Source organism: Talpa europaea (genome assembly GCF_964194135.1).
Source record: "Talpa europaea genome assembly, chromosome: 8".
NCBI lineage: Eukaryota > Metazoa > Chordata > Mammalia > Eulipotyphla > Talpidae > Talpa > Talpa europaea.
In genome coordinates this window covers 44,839,216-44,866,928 of record NC_140075.1, presented here as the reverse complement: position 1 = coordinate 44,866,928, position 27,713 = coordinate 44,839,216, and the positions used below count along the sequence as shown (strand labels likewise).

At 46.0% G+C, this 27,713-nt stretch overlaps 1 protein-coding gene across 1 annotated transcript in view; it reads right to left on the bottom strand.

Annotated features, from left to right (window-relative positions):
• Positions 1-758: 758 nt before the first annotated feature.
• The window catches only part of CGNL1 (cingulin like 1), a gene marked incomplete at both ends in the record, with an annotated part of 102,676 nt that continues 75,721 nt past the window's right edge, over positions 759-27,713 (bottom strand). The window contains 11 exons of the mRNA XM_084239660.1: positions 759-894; positions 1,457-1,620; positions 1,946-2,054; positions 2,930-3,054; positions 3,629-3,712; positions 12,395-12,484; positions 15,449-15,610; positions 19,382-19,552; positions 20,404-20,556; positions 25,041-25,145; positions 26,010-26,216. Of these exons, the coding sequence (XP_084095786.1) occupies positions 759-894; positions 1,457-1,620; positions 1,946-2,054; positions 2,930-3,054; positions 3,629-3,712; positions 12,395-12,484; positions 15,449-15,610; positions 19,382-19,552; positions 20,404-20,556; positions 25,041-25,145; positions 26,010-26,216 (1,506 nt within the window). The remainder of the gene's footprint in view (positions 895-1,456; positions 1,621-1,945; positions 2,055-2,929; positions 3,055-3,628; positions 3,713-12,394; positions 12,485-15,448; positions 15,611-19,381; positions 19,553-20,403; positions 20,557-25,040; positions 25,146-26,009; positions 26,217-27,713) is intronic.

Sequence of the window (27,713 nt, the reverse complement as noted above, 5' to 3'; positions counted from 1 at the left end):
CCACAGCATGGTTCAGAAATCCTTACGAAATTCTAGATAAAATAAGCAACCCAAACCACAAATACAAGCGACCTCCTGACTCCCTTCCATCAGCAAGTCATTTACCAAGACCACCTGCCTTTCCGCCCTCAGTATTAACTGTTTGTTTTCCAACTCTGACTTCCAAAGTGGTCTCTATTCTGCCTGCTTTCTCTTGCCCCTGCTCCATAATACTTAAAACCTACTAGTTTCATATTTTTAAAAATAATACTCAATACAGATGTGTGAACTTTACAAATAAGCCACCTCATGAAGCCTCTGTAACATTCCAAAGTGGAACAGCAGCAGTCCATGCGAAGGTCTGTATTAAAATATGTACAATCTATACATTTTCCCCCCATGCAATGGCTAGTAAATAACTAGCTTTTTGTTCTAGACAGGGGGCAGGATCAGCATCACAAATGATGCCGGCCGACAGGGGCTTCATTCTGCCAAATTGTATTTTCAAACCCCCGCCCCCAATGGGCAGTGCGTCTAAGCCCCAGGCATCTCAGCCTTCAAACTGCGAGAGCAACACGCAACACGGCTAAGATACAAGAACTGCACCGCCCTTTAGAGACCCAAGGAGGGACGTGGCCTGGAAGAGGCAGCTTGTGAGGTGAGAAGGAGCGATGCGTCTCTGCTCCAGGGAGGGCGGGGGGAGCGCCTCTCTCCTGCTGCAGGTGCTTCTGAGTGACCACAAGGAATGCTGGGCCTCTCCCACAGACCTGGGGGTGGACTCAGATCTGGCTGACCATGGTGCTGTCCTTGGGGTAAGTGTAGCTCAGTGGCGCCTCATAGAGGCTCCCCCCGTCTGTGCTGAGGTCGTCATCATCATCCACGTCGTCCAGCACTTTGCTTGGCAGCTTCTTCAGTCTGCTGAGACAACAGGGACATTTTTCTAGACTTGGGTTCGTGTCTCTTCTCCCCACTGAGTGGCATGTGAGTACATGAACTTCATTGAACAGTTCCTCCAGCAACAGGGAACAACTGCCCACCTCGCCCCGGGGGAGGCTACAGTTAGGAGGGCTGGGGGCATTTTTCCTTTGATCGGGGAGCTCTTTTTGATCCCATCCTAAATATGTCATGGCCTGATGGCAGGGGAGCCTGGAAGGAGGTCTCCCCTGAAACAGGCAAGAGTTGGAAGTGCTCCTCCAGGAGCAGTCCCCTTCATGGTGGAGCGAGCTAGGATTAATGTGCCGAGTCTGTTTCCCCAAATGGCCAACAGACCACATCAGAGCATCAGTGTGAGGAGGACATGTGTGAGCCCCCATGGAGCACTGAAAGTGGAAGCAGTCACTTTCACCTCTAGGATGGGATCACCCCAAAAGGTAACAGCAAGGAGTTAGCTTGAGACAGCAGGAGAATGCTCTCAAGGCATCAAGCTCGCCTCAAATGTCAGGGAAGTGTGTCTCCTAAGGGACATGCACCTGCCCACCTTAGGTCCTTCTTCATGGAATTGAGCTGTCCCTGGAGCTGCTCATTCACATCCATCTGCTCCTCCAGCTCCCTCTGCAACTTCTTTTTCGAACTTTCTAGTCTGTCGATTTCCTCCTCAGCTTCCTCCACCTGTCGCTTCATTGCTTTCAAGCGCAAGCTCAGCTGCAGTGGGAGAGAGGGCAGGGTGAGTGCAGGCTGGAGGACAGTCCCAGCCCTGGACAGGCCAGTGGTCCAGCTACCTTCTCTCTAGGCAACCAGTCTCACAGGAGAGTGGAGGTAAGACTGAGATAGGTTGACTTTTTAAAAGTCAAGGTCAGGGCCTGAAGTTTGCTGAAACTGCCCAGTTCCATCATAGAATGGGGGAGCAGAAAGGAGGAATCAGGCTGTCACTGCTCCATCATCTGCCATGGAGGCCCCGCCTTCCTCCTGTTCCTGCAGCCCGGGACATAAGATCTCATCTGAGGATAAACTTGCAGAGGTTTCTCACCTGGTCCTTCTGATCCGTCAGTGACAGGTGTTCATCATCTACCTGCATCACCAGCTCCTTCACTTTCCGTTCCAGCCGGCGGTTGCTGAGCTGCAGGCTCGCCCGGTCTCTGAAGGGGCACAGGAGGCAGAACTGAGGACCCTCTCACTCCTGACCCCGGAGGAGGCCCAGCTCAGGCTGTGGAGGCTGGCAGGCTCCAGCCAGGGGCTTGCGGTCAGAGAAACAACTGTACAAGAAATGGCTGCATTGGACAGGAAGGAATCCAGCTCTGAGAAGGGGATGGCTCGCCTGAGGATGCAGAGCCCGCAAAGGCTGAGCTGGTACTTGACAGGCTCTGAGTTCTTCCTGAGCTTTACTGGGTAAGGCAGAGGGGCTAGGCAGTGCCAGTGTTTTAGGTCTACTCCAGCCCAGTCCCCAAAAGCTCCACTGAAAACAGATGTCAAGTATTATATGCACATGTACACACACACCCCCTTCTAGGAAAGTGACTGACAGGAATAAATCAGTCAAGTTCAACCCGGTGCTGGCCCAGGTTACAGCCTGAGAGCCAGCTGCAGGAAATTGTGATGCTGGAGAGGACTTCGTCCTTCCCTCCCGCTGTGAGGGGGCCACATGCCCATCTCTGCCCCGCAGCCTGCATGCCCCCAGGCAGGGTCAGCCCCTTGCCTCTTCTCCTCAGATCAGCAGCTTATGAGGGAGGTGTTTAGGAGACAGTGGAACAGCTAAGGATTAAGAGGTGGGAATCCTAAGTTTTTGTTCCACTACAATATTTAACGAGGGCCCCTTGGCTCAAGTCGCTTATTTGGGGGAGAGGGGCACGGGGGATGTCTATTTTTTTTCACCCATAAAATGGAAACAATAACAGTAAGGCTGTGCTTGTTCTGCTGCCCTCACAGGCATATGAGGATGGAGGAGCAGGACAGATGCAAACACAGAAACGCCATGTGACGTGATCTCCGCTGCACCACAGCAGAGTTGGCTCACCTCTCCTCGCCCTCCAGACGGTCCTCAAGCTCTGCGATCCTGGCCTCCATCTGCACCACGAGCCCCTCTTTGCTGGATCTGTAGGAACCTTCCAGGTGGATAATCCGGCTCTTTAAGTCCTTGTTCTAGAACCAGAGGGGGAGGCTGTGAGGGGCTATGTGTATGCCACACTCTGTGCAGAGTGGAGTAGATCTGCACAGTGTGGTGGGCCACAGTTTAGTGGCTAGTGGCTGCAAAAAGCCTGTTTTCCACATCAGGATGTGTGTCCAGGGAAAGGCCTTGGACGATGTCCTGGCAGGCCAAGAGTCAAGTCCATCACATTCCAAAGCAAAATCTTTGGCTTGTCCTGGGACTCCTGGATATCAGACAAATGGGCTTGTCCTCTTAGAAACCTATTTGGGGGAGGGTGCAGGAGAAATAGGCTCCTTTACTAATTATCATAGCAGGGAAGAATATACACAAATAGCAGATAATAGAAGACATTTGATCATACTGGTCCTTTTTCATTCCCTTTAGGGTTTAGTCCTCTTCAGAATTTAAAAAACACTTGTAATGTTATCTCCCTCCAGCTGCTAAACTTTCAAGAGATTTAATAGCATTGGGGAGACTACCTCTCCAGTAAGTTATGCCCTAGAGTTTTTTTTTTTTTGGGGGGGGGTCCAGTCTGGAGCCACAGGAGGAAGGAGCACCTGCCCTCACCTGTCTTTCCAGGGAAATCTTGTCACACTCCAAGTCTTGCCTCACAGCTCTCTCCTGAAGTAGCTCGCTCCTCATCTGCTCCATCTACACCAAACAAATAAAAAGTCAGAGGTTAGGGGGTTGTTCCTCTATCTTTTGTGCCAAAATGGTCCCCAGAAGCTAGATTTTTACAATCCAGTCAGCTTTTCTTCACAATTGGGGGCTGCAAGAGCTGTTTCTTAGACATTCTTGGTTTCCTGGTGATTATAAAATATGATACAAATAATCAGTTAATTGTGTCACAAGGAATGGAAATGTGTCCCCCAAAAAAGATATACTGGAGTCCGAACCTCTAAATACCTGGAGTGTGACCTTTTTGGGAAACTGGGTTTTTACAGAGGTCCTCAAAATGAGTCATTGGGTGCAAGAGACAGACACGCAGAGGAAAGACCCTCGTGTGAGGAGACATGGAGGGAACGCCTGATGAACACCAACGACTGTCAGAAAACTACCAGAAACTAGGATGAGGGAAGGAAAGATCCCTTAGAAGTCCCGATGGGGTAGAGCTGTGCTGACACTGTCTGGGGGCTGCTAGCTTCCAGAACTGTGACATAATACATTTCTGCTGTTCTAGACTACCTAGGTCTACGGCTGTTACAGCAGCCCTAGAGGACAGATATGCCTGCTCAGAACTCGAGTTGCAGCATCCTCGGACACTCCCACAGCGACCCCAATAAGCAAGTAATGGCCTCTCTGCGGAACAAAGGGCTTAGATGTCCATCCATTTGCTGGTGAGTCACTATCTCAATTTATCTGCCCCAACGGAGGATCTTCTCAGCGCTTGGGACTTTGGATGCTAAAACTGGGACTGTCTCATGCAAATTGGGTCATACTAGTCACCACACCTGGGGTCTGCACAGCTAGAATTCACCTAAGTTCCGATGGCTGCATTACAACTGTCAACTTCAGAAAGGGCCATAACAGTGACCCCCACTAAATTTCTCTCTTCTGTACCAGAAACAGAAGTCAGCAAGAACACTGGGCAGCTCGGGTGACCTGGCAAAGGCTCAAGATTACTGAGCTGCTTCTGTTTTAATAAGAAATGAGCCTAACTGAGGAGCCAGGGAGAGAAGAGCCATGGCCTGCAAGCATCTGTCCCCTTCCCAGAGGACTTCAGCAGTTGGCAGCACTGTCCAGCAGAGGGCGACATGAAGAAGCAGAAGAACAGATACGCGGGCAGGTAACGTAAAACTGCCTTTTCTTTCTGAAAGCCAGGCTCCAAGTAAGGTAAGAGGTGCACACAGGAGTGCCTGGGGGGCATCTGGAACAGCCTCATATGCTCTGGTTTGGCTTGATTTTCACGACCTGTGCAAGCACTCTAGTGAGATGAGCTCACCCTTTACCTGCCACCCCCTGGCCCCGGGGAATAGTGAGACCAACACCCTGGGTCAGGTTGGCATTTACTCGCCACAACCTGACCGTGGTGCGGCTGGCTGAGTGGGAGACAGAGCGTGCTAAGTGAGGTCAGCGGGAAGCAGGGCCCAGACATGAGGCCTCCAATACCACAGGAGGAGACTGGGACTCAGCCCACAGGTGATGGGGTAAAAAAAAATTCTAACTTAAAAGTCCTCTAGAGAAGGAACTAAGTGGGGACACAATTGAGAGGTTGGGATCAGGGGATGAAAGATCGGGAGGGAAGAGGCGAGGTAGGAAGGCTAGAGGACAAGTGAAAGGTAGACACGTGAGCATTTCTGACTGCCAAACTCGGAATTTTACCAGCAAGGAAACTGAGGCCCCAGGCAGTTATACAAGTAACTAGTGAGAACAGGATTGGTCCCAGGCTCAGCATGATCACTGCCTACCACGCCACCTGCTCTGGCTTTGGGACAGCTCTGTGAAAAGGCTCAACCAGACGTAGGGCGCAAACTCAGCTGTCTTGGAGAAATCAGGGCCTGGGAGGCAGTCAGCCGCCTCAGGACATCCTTGTGTGCGGCAAGGAAAATGCCACTCACAGCAAAGGGTCAGCAGGCAGAGCACATAAAGCTCCCACAGCTGTACCCATTCTGCTTGGCCCCAGAGAACAAAAGTCACATGTTGCAAAGAATGTGCCAGAACGGTTTCTGTAGCTGTTATATGAGCACAGAGTGCACAGTAACGAATGCAGACTCACAGCCCCACTCCAGAGTGGCTTGGGAACTCCTGACACACCACGCACAGCCGGACCACAATCTGCCTCTGGGGACAAGCCCGGACGTCACTGAGGATGGTTAAACTTTCACTTTGAGGGGAGTAATGACACAAGACAGCGTGGTAGTCCCGCCTCCATTCTTGAATCTGTGCCACGTACGCCCTTGCTCGTCTCACCTCCAGGGCCCAGACTCAGACAGGCAACCTGAACGAGGTGGCCCATGACACAGTGAGACATATTTTGGTGGCTCCTCCACCCTCTGGGTGCTGTGTGGCATTCCTTCTGAGGAAGCCAGAGGCCTGTGCTAGAGTCGCCCCCCTTCTCTCCAGACGTCCAAGAGTACTCCTGGAAAAGACAGACTCTGTCAAGGAGAGAATGTTTCTGTGCTGGGGGGACTTGGAAGGATGGGGTGGATTTGTTCATTTGCTCAAAAAGACCAACATGTTTCCTGCCCCCATACTAGGCTAAGTGGGGAAAAACAAGCCTTGCATGTGTCGTCAGGACTGCCACACTGAGGAAGGACAGTGGTTACAGCTCAGACTTGGAGGGCCAGAGGAAGGAGCCCTAAGTGGGGACATAACTGAAAGGTCAGGGTCAGGAGGTAAAGACCAGGAGGGAATAGAGAGAGGTGGACAGGAGGAAAGGCAGACAGGGACGTTCACACATAGCCACTGTGACAATCATGAACACCTGCCCTGCACTTACTAAAGTCCTGAGCATTTTAGTTCTTTAACCTCACCAGCCCCACAAGGCAGGCACTGTGAGTGCCCATCCCTCTCTCCAGCCTAGGAGAGAGTGGAGATTGGGTGATGCCAGTTGAAGCCACAGCACAGATGAGCTCACCAGGCAGACATACAGGGAGAAAGAACACTCACCTGTGTCCTCGAGTGCTCCCTTCCTGGCTAGGGGAGGCAGGGATTTGAAAACCAGGACACCGAACTGTCCTGAAAGGGCGAGGACTGAGGACAAAGTACCTGACTGGACAATCAGCTCACTCTGGAAGGCACTGGGTGTGGAGACGGCTCTCCTTCAGGACTCCAGCTGTGACTGAGGGTAACCAGCGAGCTGGCAGGGTCACAGAGAGGTCTAGAGGAGAGACAGCTCATACCTACTAGCAGGCAGAGAGCACAGAGATGGGAAAAGTGATGGGCTGTAGCCAGAGGGTGTGTGACAGGAGACTGACCGTCACATGAGGAAGGGATGTGATCCAGGGCCTGGCACTGGGGACAGCCCAAGAGGGAGAGAGAGAATAACTTATGTGGCTTGGAGGTGAGGGAGGAAGAGAAGGGAGATTATTTTCCCAAAAGTGAAGGGATAAGGGAGAACTGGAGGCTTTTAGTGAAAGAGATTTGGAAATTTAGTTGCTGTGGGGTATGAGTCCAAAAAGTACTAAAGACAATAAAAGGCCAACCAGGCAGAGGTTAGGGTCTCATTGCAGCCATCCAGCCTCTGTAAATGTGGGTCTGCAGATGACTGCAGCTATGCCCCCGCGTGAGGAACAAGAGGGAAACAGCGCAAAAGAGCCCCTGGCGACAAGCACTGAGTGAGTCTGACTCCATCTATCCTCTTGGTACTCTGAGCCAGATGTTATCACCCCTATTTTCCAGGTGGGAGGTGCAACAACATGGGAAGCAGCTTTGGGGCTCTACCCTAGGCCTTCTGGCTGAAAACCGTATGCTCCTTCTCTCTCTCAGCAAGGCTGTAGGGCATACAGGTACATGAAGGGCAACTCCAGAAGGAAGGAGGGTTCTGTCAGGACAGTGGAGGGTCTCAAGGACCACCCAATGGTCAGGCAGTACTGGGCCCAGGCTTGGGGGTTCAGGACCAACCCCATGACTGAAAGAGCAGTCACTGGCCACAGTTCTGCTCCCTCAGTGGCGCTGACTAGAAAGAGGGATCTGGCCAGGAGTGTGGCTCACACTACAGATGAGCGGTCGAGGAAGCAGCACCCCTTCTGCAGGGTCAAGACCTCCCAGGAGAACCCCTAGGCAAACAGTACCAAAAGAAGAAAACACCTTATTCCCTACCACATCCCCTCAATGTTGGCTATTAAAGTGGAAGTGTAAAATAAATCAGCGAAAAACAGGAAGGAGCAAATGCAGAACCATAAAACTTAACAGTAACCGTAAAAGGGCAATTTTTTCTTGAGTCTTGGAAACCAAGATTCTTGGCAGGCAAACATGATAGGCTTTCTTCATTTCTTCAAAAAGGACAGCCTGACACTAAATTCAAAAATCTACCACGTAGAATCTGACACAAGGAACACCACTCAAGAGCCAGGCATGTCTCCTGTGTTTTAGCTGTGCTTCTCACATGATCCTAAGACCAGCCTAATGATTTGGGAATATTCCAAATCAGATTCTTCCTACCCTGAGCCTCAGCTAACAACAAAGCCTCTGGCTTGGCCAGCCTCCTCCTTCGAACCCAGGAAATAAGCTTCAAATAATCTTTATGTGCTGTTTACCCTTCAACTATATTAAATAGACCAAACACAAACTTTCCAGTTGAATTTAAAACAGAACAGGAGCTGACGGCAACAGTTTATCACAGCTGGATTGCAAGAATGCTAAGCCCTGAACGTTCTGATCGGAAATAACAGTGTCAGATGCCAGGGGGTTTATGTCAGAGGCAGTCGTGACCTGAGCCAGCTCGCAGGATTAGAAGCAGCTGCCTTCTGGGTTAATGAAAAGCCAGAGATATTTATGATTGCTAATAACAATATTTAACCCCATCACCTGTGTTTACCATTGGACTGTAAATATACTCACGGCTGGTATTAAGAGAGGCTCAATCACAGGAAAGAAAAATGATTGTTAAACTACATACATTGTATTATTGAGCAGTTAATACAACAGGAGGCAGTTCTGAGATGAGGCTCTTTTTAACTTAAAAAAAAAAAAAACCCACTTCTATTTGATATTTTACTAATAGCAATGGAACCTCCCTTCCAAGTCCCTGTCCTGGTGGTTACACCTCCCAGGAGCAAGTGTGAGCTGGTCACTGGGGAGTAAGCAGTTCTGGGGAGTAAGCAGTTCAAGAAAGTGACTGGAGATCCACAACCTTAGCCACTGGGGTTGATCCCACAGTCGTCAAGGCGACAGAGCAGCCTTGCTCAGCTCCTGGAAGACCACGAGGCCACCCAAAGCTTTTGAACTGGTATTTTTCCACCTGGATGAAGAGTCTTGCTACTGCACTGGGTCATCTGGGTCTCCATGGCCAAGAACACACTGCCCTGTTTATCTTCTGTTAACTGTCTGCACTCAGCCACCAGCAACAACGTGGCAATGCCCAATGAGCTAGAATATCGACCTGTGGGACACACTTAAGACATACCCAGGTGGATTATCACAAGAGAAAGAAAAACCAGAGGCACAGCAGCACAGCATAGAATGCTGATCATTCCTGTCCCTGGATTAGCCTGGTTGAGGCTTCATCCTGGTCTTTCCTCCTGTCCTAACCCTGACCCCACACATTAATCTCCTAGAACACTGTGTCCACTTCACTGTTCTGCTCAACAGCCTTTGATGGCTCTTCACTTCAGGATGGGGTGTATTCAAAATCCTCCACCTGCCTCTCCTAACTTATCTATTACTCCATCATGGAAACTAGAAACTTGACCAAGCCAGAGCAGTCAATCATTGCTTCTCAAAATGCTGTATAAGTTCCTACCTCCCTATCCTGGCTCACACCATTCACTCTCAGATTCCTTTTCCACTCTTTTTTTCATTTGTCCAGATCTTACCCTTTCTTCAGAGCTGGCTCTTAGAACCTTCCTCTGAGAACTCTCCCACAGAGGCCTGGGCAATGAGGGCCTCCTCTTCACTGCCTGAATCCTTCACTCAGCATCTAGTGTCTGCTGCCTGTGCTTGTTAATTGTGTTTTCGACCTGCCTCTTCCCCTCAAACAAATCACAGCACATCAAGGACAGGTACTGCTTTTGCTAACTGCACAGCCTTACCACACACAGCAGGAATCCATCATATTCCAGTCACCAGCAGCTAGAACGCCATCGTGGGAGTCGTGAGACCTAAGGTCAGCTCTGCTACAAACCAGCCGTGTGACCTGGCCAGGCCCAGGGTGGTGGTGGGCCTCAGCTGCTCATCCATTACAGGAGAAGAAAGTCTGGGAACATGATCTCAGAGGTCCTGTTCAGACCTAAGATTCTGTGGGAGGGGCTGGCCATTCACTAATCCTCCTGGGAAATCATTTTTTTCCCCTTAGCTTTTTTTACCTAAGATCGATTTCTAACACTGAGCAAAGGAATGGGAGATGTTTGGAGAAATAACAATTTATAAGAGGAGCTTGTAAGAATAGTCACTTTGAGAGGGCAAAATGGAGAAAACAAAGTTTCCCATGTTTTCCCACTTCAGCACCTAGGGGTGGGGTGCTGAGCATCTAGGGCTATCGGTTGGGTTAGAGATCACAGCTGGGCACATCTTGTGTTCTGCAGGAGATGGCCCCTGGTGGGAGGGGTCATAAGGCAGCCTTTGAGGGGGCAGAGAAGAACGGGTCTTAAGTAAGGACGTGTCTTGCTTCTGTGATTCTGGCAGGCAGGCAGTAGCCACAAGGCTCCAGAAGTTAATCTAAGTGGATTAAAATGACTTTAAAATTAGGACCTTCCCCTTGGAGTTTGTACTTTTAGAGGCAAAAAATAAGTTTCAGATTGACCTCAATTTTGAGAATGAAATGCTTTCTTACAAGGCAGGTATTTGGCCAACCCATTTCTCTACTGTTTCTTACATATCCCGGGGAAGCAAAAGCCCAAAAAGAGGCCTTGAGCACCCAGGAGACATTACTTCAGGGAGGTGGTTTTGACTTAGCCATTTCCATATCAATTTGAACATGATGCTCAATTTCTCCACTTGAATAGAGACCTCAGGTTTTACTCCCGCTATGTCAGAGTGCAATGAAAAGAGGCAGAGGACTCACAGAGAGGAGAGGCCGGAGACTCTTGTGGCACACATCACCTACCAGAGAACTCAGACTCAGAGCCAGGGAGGAAAGGTAAAGGGTGACTTGTATATTTTGAGTCTTGAGGTTTTTATAAAACATTCTCAGAGTATTTCAAAATTAGCATTTAGAAATAGCCTCATTTTTAGGGATTTGAGAGAGGCCAGGACATGCAGCCTGTGTTCTTTCCAATAGACCAAGTTCCCTTAACTTCCTCCCTAGGCTTGCTTCGAGTTCTCGGCTCAGTGAAAATATGTTCAGCCTTCACCACCCTGTGGACAGCAGTTCTATTCCCCACAATTCAAGCGCACAGTGAAAGGAGAAAAAAGGAACCAGAAGCAGTTCTGGGGACGAGACAACTTAGTGGTAAGTTTTGGGCCATCAACTGAGCCAAGGAAGGCGATTGCCCCTGACTCCATTTGTATTTTGTTTCTTGGTGTAAAACATGGGTCTGGAAGTCTGTTTTCACTGCCTGGTTGACAGGATGACATATTCCCCCACCACTCCTTCCTGCCTAAGTCACAGAGGCATTAGCAGAACACATTTGCTTCCAGTACTTCTATCATCAGCAGATCCTGACACACCCTGGGCAACATGGCGAAACAGCCGGCAGGAACTCATAACAGAACAGCTTCTCAATCAGTGAGAGAACTTAAAAATGCAGACTTTGGTAAGAATCCATTGGGGCCCAAATGTCAAGGCTGGGCTCTCCATCTGGATTTAAGTTTTCAGGAAAGTCTTTTTCTAACTTAGGCATCTCAGGCCAGATAGGCAGTCACCCCTCCAGGGGAAGGAGCCTAGTATGGTGTTGGAAGGTGTCCACAGAACCTGAGCTGGGGTGGCATGGAGGGGTAGATGGGCCCTCAAGTTGGAACTTCCTTCACTCTCAGAAGCAAAGTGGCATGAGTAATTTGGTTGTAAAAAAGCTGCTAAAAGGGAAACAATGGCAGATGAAAAAGAAGTCATTTGAAAAGAAGTCCTTCCCCTGAGCAAGGCCACCAGCTCGGAATGACACTGTTCCTAAGCATTGGGTGACCTGTCTCGGTCACCTGAGATAGGTAGAGGTGGTAACTGTGAATACACAGAACAGTGACCAGAGGGAACTGCTTCTCTGGGTAGGGAAGATGTTACCCAAATAAATTTGTATTTTTAATTTTGATCCTTTATATAGTTGGTTCCTAAGTTATACTCTGCATCTTCCGAGGCTTTTAGGTTTTGTTTGCATTGTTTAAAGAGTTTTCTAAGCGTTGCTGTACAGATTCTCTGGCAGCATTTTCAGGAGCTAGGCATGTGACTAAGTTGTCACTGAAAGTGTACATGAATCAGAGGTTTCTACACGTACTCACAGGCAGCATGTAAATGCAAGGCTGAGGCTACTGAATCTAAAGTCTCTGCTATAAGTGCTAGCTACCAAGTTCACACAATTGCTTATTAATGATCTTAGAATCTCAACTCTGAAAGCATCCTGGCTATTAGGATTCACAGGCTGTCACACATAACCTCTGATAACTTGCACCTCCCTCCTGGTAGTGGCTTACTGTGTGGTGAACGCTGCTCAATTTTTCATCATTTCCATAAGGCAAAACTTTCTTTTCATTTCCATGCAGGAAAATTTCACCCATGGTTCAAATAAGTGCATAGCACAGTACCTGTTCCCTGCTGCGGGTGATCCTCTCAGTCAGCAAATCCGAGTTGTTTCTCTCTTCATCCAGTTCCATCTCCAGCTGTGACACCTTGTCCTAAGAAAGAAGTCACAAGCTCAGTCTACTTAACTTGCATGGCTCTGTTTTAGGAGCAAGTCCTCCTGCTTGGAAGGAAAACCCCACAGGCAGATAAGAACTATTATTAAGACTTGGGGAGAGGATGCAAATATTTCTTACACTTGCCAAAGTAGATGTTTTAAAATGGTATTATTGCTTCTATGTAATAGAAAATGTAATTGTGAACATGGAATATACAAAATGGGAGAATAAATATTACCTCAGATGTCCACAAACACTTTAGCATGTTTCTATCAATCTTTTTTTCCCTGTGTGAATCACTGACTTTAAAAAGATCTGCCTAGGCTGGTTACATGTTAAAAAGACATGGGTGCTGAGCTCTTGTTCAAGGCACATTTCTGTAAATACTTCATGCTCTAGGCAATGTTTTTTTATTTCTCTTCTGCTCTAAGAGTCTCTCAGGAGAAAAATCTCCAGCAGTCTTTTGCACCCCCTTATTTCTCCTAGAGAACTACGTACAGTCCTGAATCTGCTCTGGATACATAAAGACCGTCTGGCCCATTCTGCTACCCCAATCACCATAGAACAATAACTAGTAGCTTTCTTGCTGGCTCCTATCTTAGCATCACTGACTGTTATGAGAAAAGCATACTTTGTGTATGAAAAGTTACTTTGTGTATGAGAAAAAGAGGCTTTGAATACAAACCACACCACCGAGAAGTGGGGAGCAGTGGGGTTGATGCATATGCTGTCACCAGCCAATTTGTGTCTGAACCACACACACTGAAAAGCAATCAGCATTGAGTTTCTTAAACCAACCTGCAGCATTTGCACGTAAACATAGTCTCTGCAATGGTCAAAATTGCTAACAAGTTACGGATGCCTCTGTAAGCACCAAAAATAAAAACCTCATGTGAATGAACTACTTTTAGCGACTAAAATCTACAGGGAAGCTAGCAATCTTCTCTCTCAGGGAATCCCAGCTCAGAACTAAGTCTGGGTCCTGCACTAAACCTCTCATTTGTCCAGCAGTTCCTGACTCCTCCTGCCCAGCTTCACCCTAGTCTGAAATCACTAACGAGCTACATGCTGTGTTTATGTAAAACAGTCACCTGAATTTCTGAGTTTGCACAGAAAATGCCCATTGTTGAGCATCAATTCATTTGTTAAGTGCTAGTGAAGGAACAGGAGCTATGTGAGTCACAGCAAGAGAGTACTGCCAGTGTCCACTTAGGGGGAGGAGACACGCTTCCAGTGTGTTCACAGAGGTTGGTATCTAGTCATTAATGGAGAAATATCTAAAATACCGCATAGGGACGTATGAACTATAGCTCTGCCACTGTTTTTAGATCTCAAGTTAGCAAAAAAATGATTTTTTCTCAGGGACAACCCAATCTTCAGCTAAAGGAGCTATTTACAGGGCTCTCTTCCTGCCTAATATCTGCACAGACCCCAGCAGAGCTTTAGGCGGCCAGCCCAGGCTTGATTACACCAAAAATTCTCACACCACTGCCTGAAGAGCCTTTAGCTTGCTTTCAATCAGATTGTTTGGGCCCTTGAATAATCAGTTTCTAGTTAACTGGGCTGGCTTCAGCTTGCCTGCAGAGGACCTCCCTTACAGAGATTAGAACCAGACTATTAGCAAAATATACAGCAATCCCACAAAAGAAAAATAAAACTAACCAGGTTATTTTGGTCTCTATAAAGGGCCCATCTAATAAAATCTTTAGTGGTTGAAACATCACTCCCTGATCTAATCTGCTACTAAGTCCCCTGGAGGTTATTTCTATTTATTTATTCACAAAGTTGAGTCAAGAATTCTATTGAATTTTTAAATTCAAACTCTCCCTGACCTTGAGCACTGTCTGTCTTTTATCAAAACCTTGACAATTTAACTTCTGCCCTAAGTCTGAGATTTATTTTTAGGTCTCTGTCTCTAAATTCTATTGGGGTGTGTGGGTGTTTCTGGCTTGGGGTGAATTTTGTTCTTGAAGATTATTCTTTTTCTGTAAGTTCAGGGGACTAATATTAACCTTGCTGTCATTCTTGGTGGGCCTTTCACATTTAGATTCTATCCTTGATTCACAAAACAAGCTAATGTGTTTTCATTTTGTGACCAGACGACCCCCAACTGGTCACTCCACTAACACTTTCTTGGACTAAGTATATACGTCTCTACAAATGAATCAAGCCACAGTTTGCTGCTGGCTTTGGCACAGCTTGATCATCTGTGTGAAAGAGACCAGAAATCAGGAAACAAGAATGGAACCTGTGGTGTCACAAATGAGCACTGGGTGTCCCTCGTTCAGCAATTTGAGTCCAAGGCGGGGGGGGGGGTGGGGGGGGGGGGTGAGCCCCCCTGTGGATTTACAGCAGTCCTAACTCCTTTGTAGTTGGAAGCACCATCTACAGCAGCAACCAGAAAACAGACTGTGTGCCCCTATGTAAGATCACCTAGTCTCTTGATGACTATTCTACTTCCTTGTAAAGACAGTAAAGACACAGGCCTCCCTGCTGGTGCAAGGGGTTAAGACGCAACCTATGAGGCTATCTGCAGCCACTGCAGCACGAGTTCGATCCCTAGCCAGCCAGGGAGCAACCCACATGGCGAAGCAACCTCTCCTGTCTCGCCCGCTGCTCCCCTCAGCAGTGTACTTCAGTCAGTCTGCCTGTTCAGCTCCCCACTCTGTCTCTGGTGAATACTCTCACCCCCCACACCTCTAGCCTGTACCCCAGTTCTTGCATGCATAAATAAAATTAAAAAAAAAAAAAAAGACAGGAGGCTAACTTATTTCCATCAATCCTTGTGGCTCTGATGTCCTAGGAGTCTATGAAGTACTATCTTGCTCCTCAGATCAAGAAATGACCTTACTAATGTCTGGATGCCAAGGGAATAAAGACTTTCCAAAGGCAGAAAGGCTGCTTTCCTCCTACTCCACACTACCCTCCATAGGCCCTGCATACACCCCATAACCCACAGACCTCCATCTGCTTGACGAGTCTGCTGCGGTCATCTTTCAGGTGACTCTTAGCTTCCAGCTCATACTCCAGGTCTTTCAGTGTCTGCTCCAGAAGCTGCCTTTTTGTGAGCGCCTCCTCCTGAGCTCTCTGGTAGTCCCGTAACTCTTCCTCCATCACACGCATCTAGAAAGAGAAGCAGGTGGGGTGGTTAAGCTGGGGAGCATCAGAGCAGAGAGACCTTGACAGTGCACAGGCTGGCCCAAAGATCACCACCCTCATCATCTACACACTGGAGATCAGAAGACACTCAACAAGTGCCATCTGGGCCTCCGTTTCCTTCTTTAGAGAAAAAGAGTTTTCTACCTACAGGGGCAAATCATTGAATTATAAGGTCAATTTAGATGTTAACCACTAATATGAGAGAAAAAATATCAGAATAGAGTATTAGCAAATACTGTGCCATGAGACTTTGTACTAGATCCTCATATACTTGTCTGGATGTGTTCTTACTGACTGGCAGTGCCAACACATACTTCTGACTATAGATCATGGTCAAAAACACCAGAAAGCCATTAAACTAGATCAGTGCTGTCACCAATATAATGTATTGCCCACCTGTATCAGCACCATCTCAACAGAGATCTAAATTTAGGGGAAAATGAAAACTAAAAAAATGACCCCAAGCTACTAGTCTTTGATAGAATTTAGATTATAAGCAAAATTTAATAATACAGGCATAAGCATTAAGTAAAAAACATTACTCTCTGGAAGAAAATCCTGTATCAGCTGACAACACGAACAGTGTTTTTCTTTTTATCCACAAGATGGCACTGAACTAATAGCTTTGAAGAAAGAGCTTGATTCAGAAAGCACTATCTGTATTTTCTCTTTGTCTGGGATCTCCCTGAAGGAACCAGTCACCTCGGCACATATTATTCTTTTTTTTTTTTCCCCCAGCACATATTAGGTAGTCTTCTTTTACATTTTATTTATTTTTTACATCATTTTTCATTTTTGCACAATGTGTACATTTCCATCTTGGTTATAGTCCCCATATAATTCTCACTCCCTTGTTTTGACCCTTCTCTCTTCCCCACCCCTCCCCTGTAGTGTGTCTCTGGTTTGCAGCAACATGGATGCAGCAACATGGAAGGGATCATGCTCAGTGACATAAGCCAGAAAGAAAATGAAAAATACCAGATGGTCTCACTCATAGTAGGAATCTGGAAAAACTAATTATAATAAAGTAAAAATCAAAATCAACAAGCAACCCTATTAGGTATTCTTTAAACATGTATGTGGACTGATTTGGTGAAGCCCAAGACTGTCTGTTTTGTTCTCAACTTCCTGCCCTCCCAGAGATGGTACAGGTGAAAGCACAATCTTGGGAACAGACTACACCACAGCCTTATTTCCTACAGGGAGTATATAACAGTGAGAAATTCTAAGAACAAACACCATCTCCCGGGGGGGGATTGTCACAGAAAACTTGAGGAAACCCTCAGAGAGTCTTTTGGGGCAAATTTAGGAAGACGAGTAGACAAACCTTTGTTCCTCTTTCAAGGTTGACAGGAACACCTGAGATTTTGGTAAGACTATATTTTTGAAGAACACATGGCCAGATAAAGACTCTGGTCGTAGTGACTGAGTGAGAGCACAAAGTGACAGTCACAATCATCCCATGAAAAAAGGATAATGGAATGTTCTTTGGATACAGAGGATGTATTCTATTCCAGAGCATTAAAAATTTCTCGGAAATAAAGTCTTAATAATAACAGTAAACCTCTCCCTGGGACAGTTTCCTATTTTGCAATATTACAACAACTATAAAACCTACCTTATAGAGCCGCTAAGAGAATCCCATGAGATAACACCCCAAAAAAATGTGGGTTTGAAAGCCAGAGTAGTATCCCTTCCAATGCCCAGAATATTCCTACCTCCAGTGCCCAGTGCATCCCTCAGACATTAATAAGGGCTATGACATACTTAGTAACAAGTAAGGGCACACACAAGAATATAACTTAGTGCCTGGACTCAAAAATAAGCACACAACTTTTGAACCCACTACTAGTGCTGCCTTTAAGTAGTTAAATCTGACCCTTGCTAAGTAGGATTTAGAAAATCAATTGAACAGCATTGAACTTTAAGTCTTAATTCTCTAAAAGATCATCATTGCCATCAGTTTTCTAACTTCACTTCAAAGGTAAGTCAGTAAAATGCCTTTCTTTCACAGCAAAGAAGGTGAGGAGTTAGGAGGAGTCTCTGTGGCTTTTTTTTTTCCTTAAAGAGTTTCATTCAGCTCACCCAAAACATCGGGCAGATAGTGGTGAACAAAGCTGAGCTTGAATTTTTCAAGGATCCAGAGTGACCCTGGCTTGCTAATTTATTTGCTTTTGTTTTAAACAACTCCAAGATTCGAGCAACTTGATCTGGGGTGGAATCTACCTGTAGTTTCCTTGGAGTGTGATAATGGATCTTTTCTTTCCGTTCAAATGGGAGCAGTGTCTCTCACAGGCTGAGACACTGACAAAACCTAAGAAGATCATCTTTTTTTCTACTGTAAGGAACTCTTCTCTGAATTATTGCTCTTTTATATAACACTGTTCTCCATCTGGCCTTAACTAATATCTCTGGATAGCAGTTTCCTTATCTAACTAGGAGACTGCGAAGATTCCTTCCAATCTGAAGATTCTAGCAGAATAGTCATACAAAAAGCAAGAGGAAGCACTTTTCAGGAAGCACTGTGACACTGCGATTTTTCAAAATCAAAAGCAGCAAGCCAGGTGTTTGTTGGTGTTCTGGCAAATATCTGAATCTCCCCACTCCCATCCCCATTTGCTGTATAAATGAAAATGACTTTTTTTTTTAATGCCAGAAAGAACTGTGATGTCAATATGCTAATTTCAGTTCTTACTTGCAGTTCTGTATCATATGACCCTGAATCACAGCAGATCTGTTACCAGGGTCCTTTCAGATGTATTCTAGAAGCCTGTAATAAATATCCATTGTTCTTTTACACAGCTTTATCACTGACTTGTGGAAACTTTTCTTTGATCATCAAAGATATTAAAAGTTTGGTTTTTAAAGAAAAACTTTTTTTCCTGTGGAATCTTGTTGCTCTTGGCACTGCTTATGAAAAAAATAAACACTTTAGAATTAAAAAAATTAACATCAGTGTCTAAGATATATAGACCCTCTACTATAAAATTTCACATCTCAATTATTAAATCATTACATTTAAAAGGTAGATACAGAGGCTCAGAAAATTGGGATAATTTGCTCAAGGTCATCCAGCTGGCAAGAGACAAAGCTAGAAAGCAGCATACACTGAACTTGCATTTTGGAGCCTCCAGCTTCCATTAAAATAATCAAAAACAGCCCCTCTATTTTTCTCTGTTCTTTAGAAGTCAAGACTGAAGGGAGCTAGCTAGCATTTGGGCTATTTTGTGCTATCCTCAAATATAAAATCAAAAGTATGCCTTAATAATTTCAGACTCAAATTCCTAAGGATTTCTTTTTGTTTCCATTATTGTTGTTCTGAAACTCTTGATTGCCACTCCCATTCCAATAAAAGTCTACATTTTCTAAATGAATGGCAAAAAACCAATTGGTTTCTGTAAGACAATTGTAGGATTAAATTAAAACATCAACATATACAAATCATTTGAACTCAGCTAGGCACACCACTGGTGCTCCAGAAATGATAGCTAAACTTATGTTATTACTCAAAAAATGGTCACATAAAAGCTGTCAATTTCACCTCAGCTGGGTCTTCTGTGTCTCAGAATGCCAGTTCTCCCAGTTAACCATCCTAAGGATTAAGACTAAAGAATCAAGCCAAGCATGGTCACTGTGTTAAGAATCTATCCCAAGTCTTTCTTAGAAGAACTAAAAAGCATTCTGGAAGGACACCATAAAAGGGGTAAAGCAGGACCTGATCTGGCCAGCAATTACCTCATCATGCATTTTCGTGGCTGCCAGACGGGACTTTTCTGCCTCTAGGGTTTTCTCCTTCAACTGCCTTTGCATTTCTGCAAGCTCCCTGCGATTTTTCTCCTTGTACTCATCCAGCTGGTTCTGGAGCTCCAGTGTTGATGTGCGGGACACGTCGACAATGTCGGCCATCTGGAAGAAGTGACACGGGGGTGAGCCTACCCTGGTATGCTCCATCTGGGGCCAGGGGGCCAGGACCAGGTCCCTTCTAAGCATGGAACAGACCTCCTTCTACAGCCTTTCCAGAGGTTTTGCAAAGGAAGCAGCAGGGAAGAGTGGACAAGCTCATCCTTCTGAGCTAGATACACAGTCCAGCGTCATATCCTTGCTCTGCCACTTCGCAGTCTCAAACTGGGGCCTGATTTAACCTCTCTGGGCCTTAGAGGCTCTTACAGGTTTGTCAAAAATCGAAACATCTCATATTTAGAGAGGATTTCAGTTAGATACAAAATAGAAAGTCAAGTCATTGGCCAGAGCAGATAGCAGGCACTCATGTTGGCTTCTAGAAGTGGGGAGCCCAGCAGCTTCATGCCTTCTGGGTATTTTGCGTCAGAAATGAGCAGCAACCACTGGCGTTTGGGTCAGAAATGAGCAGCAACCACTGTGAAAGTTCCTTTCACAATCCTGGTTAAATGTGATAGGTGCAATTGTATATGTTATGCACAAATGCACAAATTGGATAGCATTTGTTGAGTCCACATTTACAAGCTAGATTTCTTCAGGTAATTGTTGAGAGGAGCTAGGCCCAGAATCCAGAGGGTCCTGGCATTTACTTTTTCTAAACCAGTTTCCCTGTATCTGGGATTCTCAGTAAGTCCAAGGAGATGCTCAGGGAGGGACCTGCAATCCCTGCCACATTTGTGCTGGGACGTAAACGCAGGAGAGCTCTCCTGAGGCTCACACAGGGAACTGGGTCCTGACCCATGATTTCTGCCCTTTTCCCTCCCATCTGCCTCTCCCCCCTGCTCCTCCTGCTCCCTCACCTCCTTCTGCAGTTTCTCAATAGTCTTGTCAAGATGCCATCGCTCTGTCTCCATTTCGTTCTTCAGTCTCCTTAACTGCTCCTTCTGCTCAGCCTCATCTTTTAGCTTCTCAGACAACTGCTTCTGCTCCAGGGTGGCCCGACTCAGATTTCTCTGCAGACGGCAGGGAAAGGACAGGTCAGCCACAAAACAGGTGACAGAGGGGATTTCACAGCCACATCTCAAAGCAATCAGACCTGTCACAGAAGTGATAAAGTAGAGAAACCAAAACAAAACCAACACTGAGACACAGGACTGAAATCGTTGGTTCTGAAATTCAGTGACAAAATACGAAGTTGACTTAATTGAAATCATACACAGGAATGCGGGGGCCCATAAAGGATGTGCTACAGAAACTTCCCAGGCTTCTGGGGGTGGGGAATCAGAACACATTTCCTGACTGTTCATGCTCATAAATTGAGGCAACATTATAGCTTAGACTTGCCTAAACCTACTAGTCAATGTAAATCCTGTGATATATAGCATTACACCTAATGTTCTAGAATTTCCTTTGTTATACTGATGATACAGTTAGAAGAGCTAAAAATGAATTGACAGGGGAAGAACATTGCCCCATAGGCCAAGAGTCCACCTGGGCAAAGAGAGGTGTAATCCATAGATTCCATGGGGCGGATCCTACACAAGGAATTTGGCAGCCGCTACTCTTGATGAGTAGAAGGTGTTAAATGGAAGAGACACAAGTCAAAAAAAAAAAAAAAATGCAAATGACTGGTTATTTAGTGAATCAGCACTGAATGCTAAAACTTAGTATAAAATGCCACCACTGTGGGTTCAGCATCTTCCCTGGGTCTTCCCAAAACACTCATGTCATGAAGTCATATAGACACGCTTTATGTGCGCAACATGCAATTCCCAAAACAAAATCCTAAAATATCTTAGGAAGGTTATGGTGGCTTCCTTAAATGGCTCTGCATAGGGGCCATCGATGTGAGGACATCAAGGAGGGGAACCACTTAGAGTGGAATAATAATAAGCCAATCACAGTTGGCTGTCCAGAAAATGCTACTGGGCACAGAGAGTGGAAGTGGGTTAAGTACAGGAGCAGCACAGGGCCCACCAGCCTCGTTCCCTACGGAGGCTGCGTAAGAACAATGATTTATATTGGCACAGTGCTTAACAGTATACAAGCTGCTGTCACATGCAGGAACTCGGGCATCTTGAAAACACTCCTAAATCACTCCAAGCACTCCTAATTTACAGAGTATAGGAACTATCTCCTGGCCAACCTCGTGACACTGGGCCAACACCACCCGAGGCCTTCCAGTCTCTCCACTCCAAGCTCTGAGAAGCAGCCACACAGCCAGGCTGCTGACGTTAGCAGCCGCAGGGAACCAAAGTCAACAAAAGTGACGGTAGGGGTGGAGGGGTGGCAAAAGGAAGGTCATCAGAATTACAGCCTGGGGGGCCATCAGCAGGAGTGTGTCCCACCACGGCCCAGTGGGCGCACACTAGAGAAAGGGTATAAACCCCTGAGATTTGTGTCCATGGTTGATTTAGTGTGATGGAAGTAAATGAGAGCACAGGGTAAGGTAAGGGAGTTAAGATTGCACTGTGGGGGGGAAAACTCTCAGAAACAGGTGTCTCTTGAAAAAAGAGAAAACACAGAAGGCCATTAATGGCTTCCTACAGACCTTCAGGATCCAGTTGAACCCTGTCCTTAGAGGTCCCCCACCCCTCTCCTACTGAGCCCAAATCCCAGGGGCCCCAGGCCAGCAGGCAGCCATTCTCAGGGCAATTTAATCTCAACAGTGTGTTTCTGCTTCCCCTTTGCTCAGCAGGAGCTCCCCATCCGGCCCTGCCCTTCCGTGGGTGAGACCCCCACAAATTCAAGCCCTCTGGGCCTGGAGTCTTGCCAATATTCTCCCACCTCCACCCCCTCAACGTGTACAAATTTATCTAGAAGAATAGTTCTGTTAAATTATTTTAAAAATCTTTCTCTTATGCTTGCCTCTATTACAGGGTGGTAAGATCTGTAAAAGCAAGGGATAAATCTGAAATGCCTCATGGCCCAGATTTACTATTAGGTTTTTATATAGTAAAGACTCAGTGGTTGAAAATTAATATCTAGATGTCTTACATCAGAATCACAAACAAGTGTGGGGTACTCGCTCTTTAAATCAGATTCTAGCCCTTTCTGATGGACTCACAAATTTATTTACAGTGGAGCCCACAAATATGCCTTTGAAAGTTACCCAGATAATTCTAATATATTTTAAAGTTTGCAAACTGTTTGAAACAATGCTTTCTTTAGTTATACAAGAAATATATTCTAATAAGTCACTACTGAGAAAATATGTCCCAAATTCACACAAAAACAAACAAACTTGGTGAGGTTGCATCTAGAGGTTAGGAGTGAAATGTTCTGTGGCCACAGACTATATTTCCAGTACCAGCAATAGAAGCATATTGACTGATGCTGGGACAAAATTTGGGGAAAACTTAATAAGGTCAGAGAATCTGAAACAGTTGATAGACTTATAGTGAGTACACTTGACCTTGGGTATCTGTCAATGGATGCAGAACCTTTTACTATATGAGTAAGGCCCCAGTTAGTCTCCTTAGCAATAACCAAGAAACAGGTGAACTTATGGGCTTAGAGGAATCTGTGGCTTGGCAAGAAGGAAGCTGGTCTTCCTGCGGCCTTGCCACACAGTAACTGCTAGGCTGCAACAGTGGACACGTGGGGCCTTTGTTCTTTAGCTGTCTCAATACACAGAAGTCCACCAGGGTGGACTTTAAAAAACAGAATGATCGTCAGCTAACATGTAAAGAAATATATTTATCATATATGAAGATGCAACAGCGTGCTACAGGCACAAAGGTTTTGAAATGCAAAATGCTTGTGTGAAAAAACCAGTTGTTCTTTCCTTGTCCTCAGAGTTACACTCACTTCTGGCTGCCAATTTTGGGGAGACAAGCGAGCAGGAGGAGTTACTAAAGAACTGACTACATGGGTCGCCATTTTAGAGAAAACAAAGTCTTTCAGATAGATGGCACACTTTATGATGCTACTTTTGAGAGTAGAAGTAGACAGTGAGATTGTTGGTCCCTTTTCAAATTCTTGCTAATGAGATGCTTGTGGTTAGCCTGGCATTCTCACCATCTCCACACCCCTGGGAAAACAGACCTGAACAAAAGTAGCACGTCAGGGACAATCTCCTAGGCAAGGACAGAGACCTGGAGTGAGGATTATAGTAAAATTCTTTATAGCCATCATCTGTTCTCTCCTCTGGACTGTGAGCTGCAGATTCATAGGTGTGACTTACTCTCTTACGTGTAGAACTTTATGGTTTGACCAAAGGACCATCAAGATTTTCTGGGAGCAATAATGGCTGCACCCAACACTTGCAGACGTGATGCAAAAATGAAGATTGCTGTCCCCATAGGGCACAGATGCCACCACATGGCTTAAACAGCAGCAAGTGAAACTCCCATCCACACGAAATGAAAAGAATAGGAATTTGTTACAAAGATCTAGATTTCAAGAAAAGAGAAGTCCGAAGCCAGGAGAGCTAGATAGCTTACTCAGGGAAAAAAGAGGACTTCACTGTTTGTGAAATCAAGTTCTTTGCCCAAATCTAGAGAGAAGGCATAGGGGTGAGAGCCCAGAGTTATGGATGAGTGGACCTCAGTACACTGAGGTTCCTTGCCGCTACCCCCCCAGAAGGTCAAGCCATCTGTGGAAAGAAAGGCTGCAATCAGATAGTGGTAAACCCTGAATCCTGACTGAGTCTGGTTCTAACCACTTTCATGGGTCCCACCACTGCCCTCCATCACTTACAAGAAGCTTCTAATGGAAAACTAACAACCCTCCTCTTAGAGGACTGGGCACAAACACCAAGCTCGCCTGAGGGAGGGCTGGTGTTGGCTCTTTAAAACCCAAGGGGAGGCAATGAAAGGACATACCTGGATCACACTGAGGTCACTGTGCAAATAAATTTACAACTTCAGTGTAGGCATTTATTTTTAAAGAAGTACTTCAAACGATCTTCTTAACCTTCAAATGGGAAAATCCAATTTTCTAAGCATCTACTGATTGGGAAGGGAGATAGCCATCCAGCTTCAAGGAAATGACTTCCTCTGCTCCTTTAATAGCCATCTGAAGGACTGCATTCTGGAATACTTTTGCCCGGGGGAGAAAGGAAATTGGCTTCTGCCAGAGAGCTGACTCCACACTGACTTGGGACCCCTCCTCGTCTCCTCACACAATTCATATTTCATCTTTGAAAAGCTGTCAAGCTCTTTAATGTCCACACCAGAATTTCTCAACCTTGGCGCTACTGACACTTGGGGTCAGATGATTCTTTGCTGCGGGTACTGTCCTGTTCACTAAAGGATGGGAAGCAGCAGCCAGCCCGTCCACCTACTAGTTGTGACAATCAAATGTCTCCAGACATTGCCAAATGTCCCCCAGTGCCAAACCACTGGTCTGGGGGGACAGTTTGCAGTCCAGGGTAGTTATTGTTGTGAAAGGAGCTACCTGGAAGAAGACCAGTGACAATCTGCACAGGTCCCTCCGGTTTTGCTTCTCTGGGCTTCTCCTGTGAAGGATAAGGACCCCAGTCCTCAGTGCTTACCTGAGCATCTTCCAGTTCACTCTCCAGGGTCCTTTTGGTTGACATGGCTTCTTTTTCTTCCTTCTTTGCGTGCACGAGGGCCTCTTCTAATTGCTGAATTTCTGCCTACAATGAAACACGGGATCAGGTGTGCTCGGATGTGTGCCGTGTCTACGAAGGTGGCATGAGAGGAACACAGGAGACAGCCACAGACACAGGCAGCAGTGACTGTGGTCACGACGTGTCTGTCCTGGACACACTATGGCATCATGTCCCATGGATGTGAAAATCCCAATCATTGGGGATGATTTTTTAAATACAATTTTTAAAAATATATATAAACATCCAGCTGCAAATATTGAATGGCCTTGGGCCCCCAGTTTTGGAAGGCCCTGCAGGGGATTCTGAAGGATAACCCCTTGGGGAACCTCTGTTGCAATATATCTGCCTTTATATTTTCCTGTCTTCTCTTTCACTGTCAGCTGCTGTTTCATCACCATTAGTGTACACCTCTTGCTAAAGGCCTCCCACTCTCAGAGATCTGGCAAACCAGATAATTGGTTTGTTAAAACTTGTGTGACTTCCAAGCCCAACAGCTACGTGTTAAAAAAGATTAAAGAGTAATGAGAATCAGCCTGACAGTGGTGTTAAAATGGTCTTTTCAGGTGTTCGGAGGCCTCCGCTAAACGTCGAAAGATCAAGCGTGTCTGATGCCTGTGTAAGGGGGTTCCTGTGCCCGCATGTGTGCTGCCCACCCTGACTGCAGCAGCCCATTCCCAGGCCCCGCCCCCACCCCCCCAACAGCTCATCTCTTGTTCATGCCATTTGTAGACAAGAAAAAGAAATGGCTCCAGAGAGGACCTATCCACTATTGCCTTGACCTTCCCTACAAAATTATGACAATAAATCCCTTCCCACTTCTGAAATCTCTCGCACAGGAAAGAAGGATCAGCAGCTGCCAAACCTGGACTCGGGCCCAACAAGTCTTACCTCGTACTTCTTGAGCATTTCCTTCGCTTTGGCTTCATCGCTTTCCAAGTCAGCAATCTGCCTCTGAAGCCGAACAACGCTGCACTCCAGTTCCCCGAAGCTTCTCCGCAGCTTGTCATTCTCCTCCTGCAGAGCCTTCACGCGCATTTCAGCATCCACCTGCGTTTGCTCTGAAGTATTGCTGCGACTGGCCAGGATCTCAACATTCTGTGAAAATCACACAGCCGTGTCAAAGGGTAGTCCCCAAGCTTTAAGAATGACTGCCATTTATTAAAAACCTACTAGGTACTGGGCACCGTGCTGAACCCAGGGCCAGCACGCAGCAGCCTGTAGCCAGGTCCTGCCCGCCAGCTGGCATTAAAAATAAAGAGCCACGTCCACTCCCGCTGCACACTGCCAATGGCTGCTTTCACACCACAGCAGCAGAGTAAGCACTTATGGCTGAGAACACAAGGCCTGTGGTATTGCAAAGCCTAAAGTATTTACTGTCTGGCTCTTTACAGAAAAAGTCTGTCAACCCTTGCCTGTGTTAAGCTGAAAGGGATCTCAACCTTTAAACACCTCTAGGAGCTAGATACTATCCATAATACCATTTTAAGGATGAAGAAACTGAGTTTTGGTTAAATTACGGAAGTTGTTCAGGATATCTTAGGTGATATCTTGGCAGGCTGAATTCAAAATCTGTCCTCATAATCACTGTTGTGTAGAGTTCACTTCCCTGTCCCCTCACCGTGTGCAGGGTCTCTTCATTGAAGCTTTGATAAAGGATGTTTTTTTAATGTCGAGTACAAAATGGAAATTAAATTTTGCTTCGACTATGATACTGTCCACAGTGCACGCTCTAGAGTTTGTGCTACATGTGGGCTTTTTTTTCTCCCCACAAAAGAAAAGAATGGTAACAATTTCAGATGTCATGTGGACTTTCTGTTTCGGGGGCTTAGTGAGTGGTAAGTGGCCTTGTTCAGAATCCTACCTTCTCACAGACCCTTCCCCTTTCATTTCTCTGCTCCTCCACAGATGCTAATATTAGCAAATCTAATGCCCATCAAAGAGAGCTACAGGTGCCTACAAGGAAAGGAAGGTGCAGGGAAGACAAGATTCAGCTTCGCCGTTTTCACTGCAGCCCACTTGGGAGAGAGATTTCCTGGAATTGCTTGCTGGCAATCTGTTAATCTTCTAACAGTGCTAGAAGCAGTATTATCCTGAACTTAACCAATTAGAGAGCTTCAGAAACCTTCTCTAGATCTGGGAAATTTTGTCAATGCCAAGCTACTGAGTTAGAATGAGGTGAGCTGGCATTGCTAGGAGAATACTATAGAGCCTGACAACTGGGATTTCTCAGGACTGCTTGAAAAACATATCCTACTGAAACCAGGGAGAAGTAATGAGTGGTTGAAAACCGGAGAAGGTGTCTAAAGAATCTAAAAACTGTGTAGAAAAAGCCCAGAATGTTCATTCCTATACCCTAGTCTCCCATTAAAAGGCAAGAGACTACTAAGCTACAGTTATGAAGACAGTGTGGTACAGGTATAGGGATAGACATATAGCTCATTAGAAGAGAATTGAGGGTCCAAAAATAAACCAAATATCTACAGTCAGTTGATTTTTAACAAGAATGCCAAGACCATTCAATGGGGAAAGAATCATCTTTTCAACAAATAGTGCTGGGACAACTTGATAGCCACATGCAAATAAATGAAATTG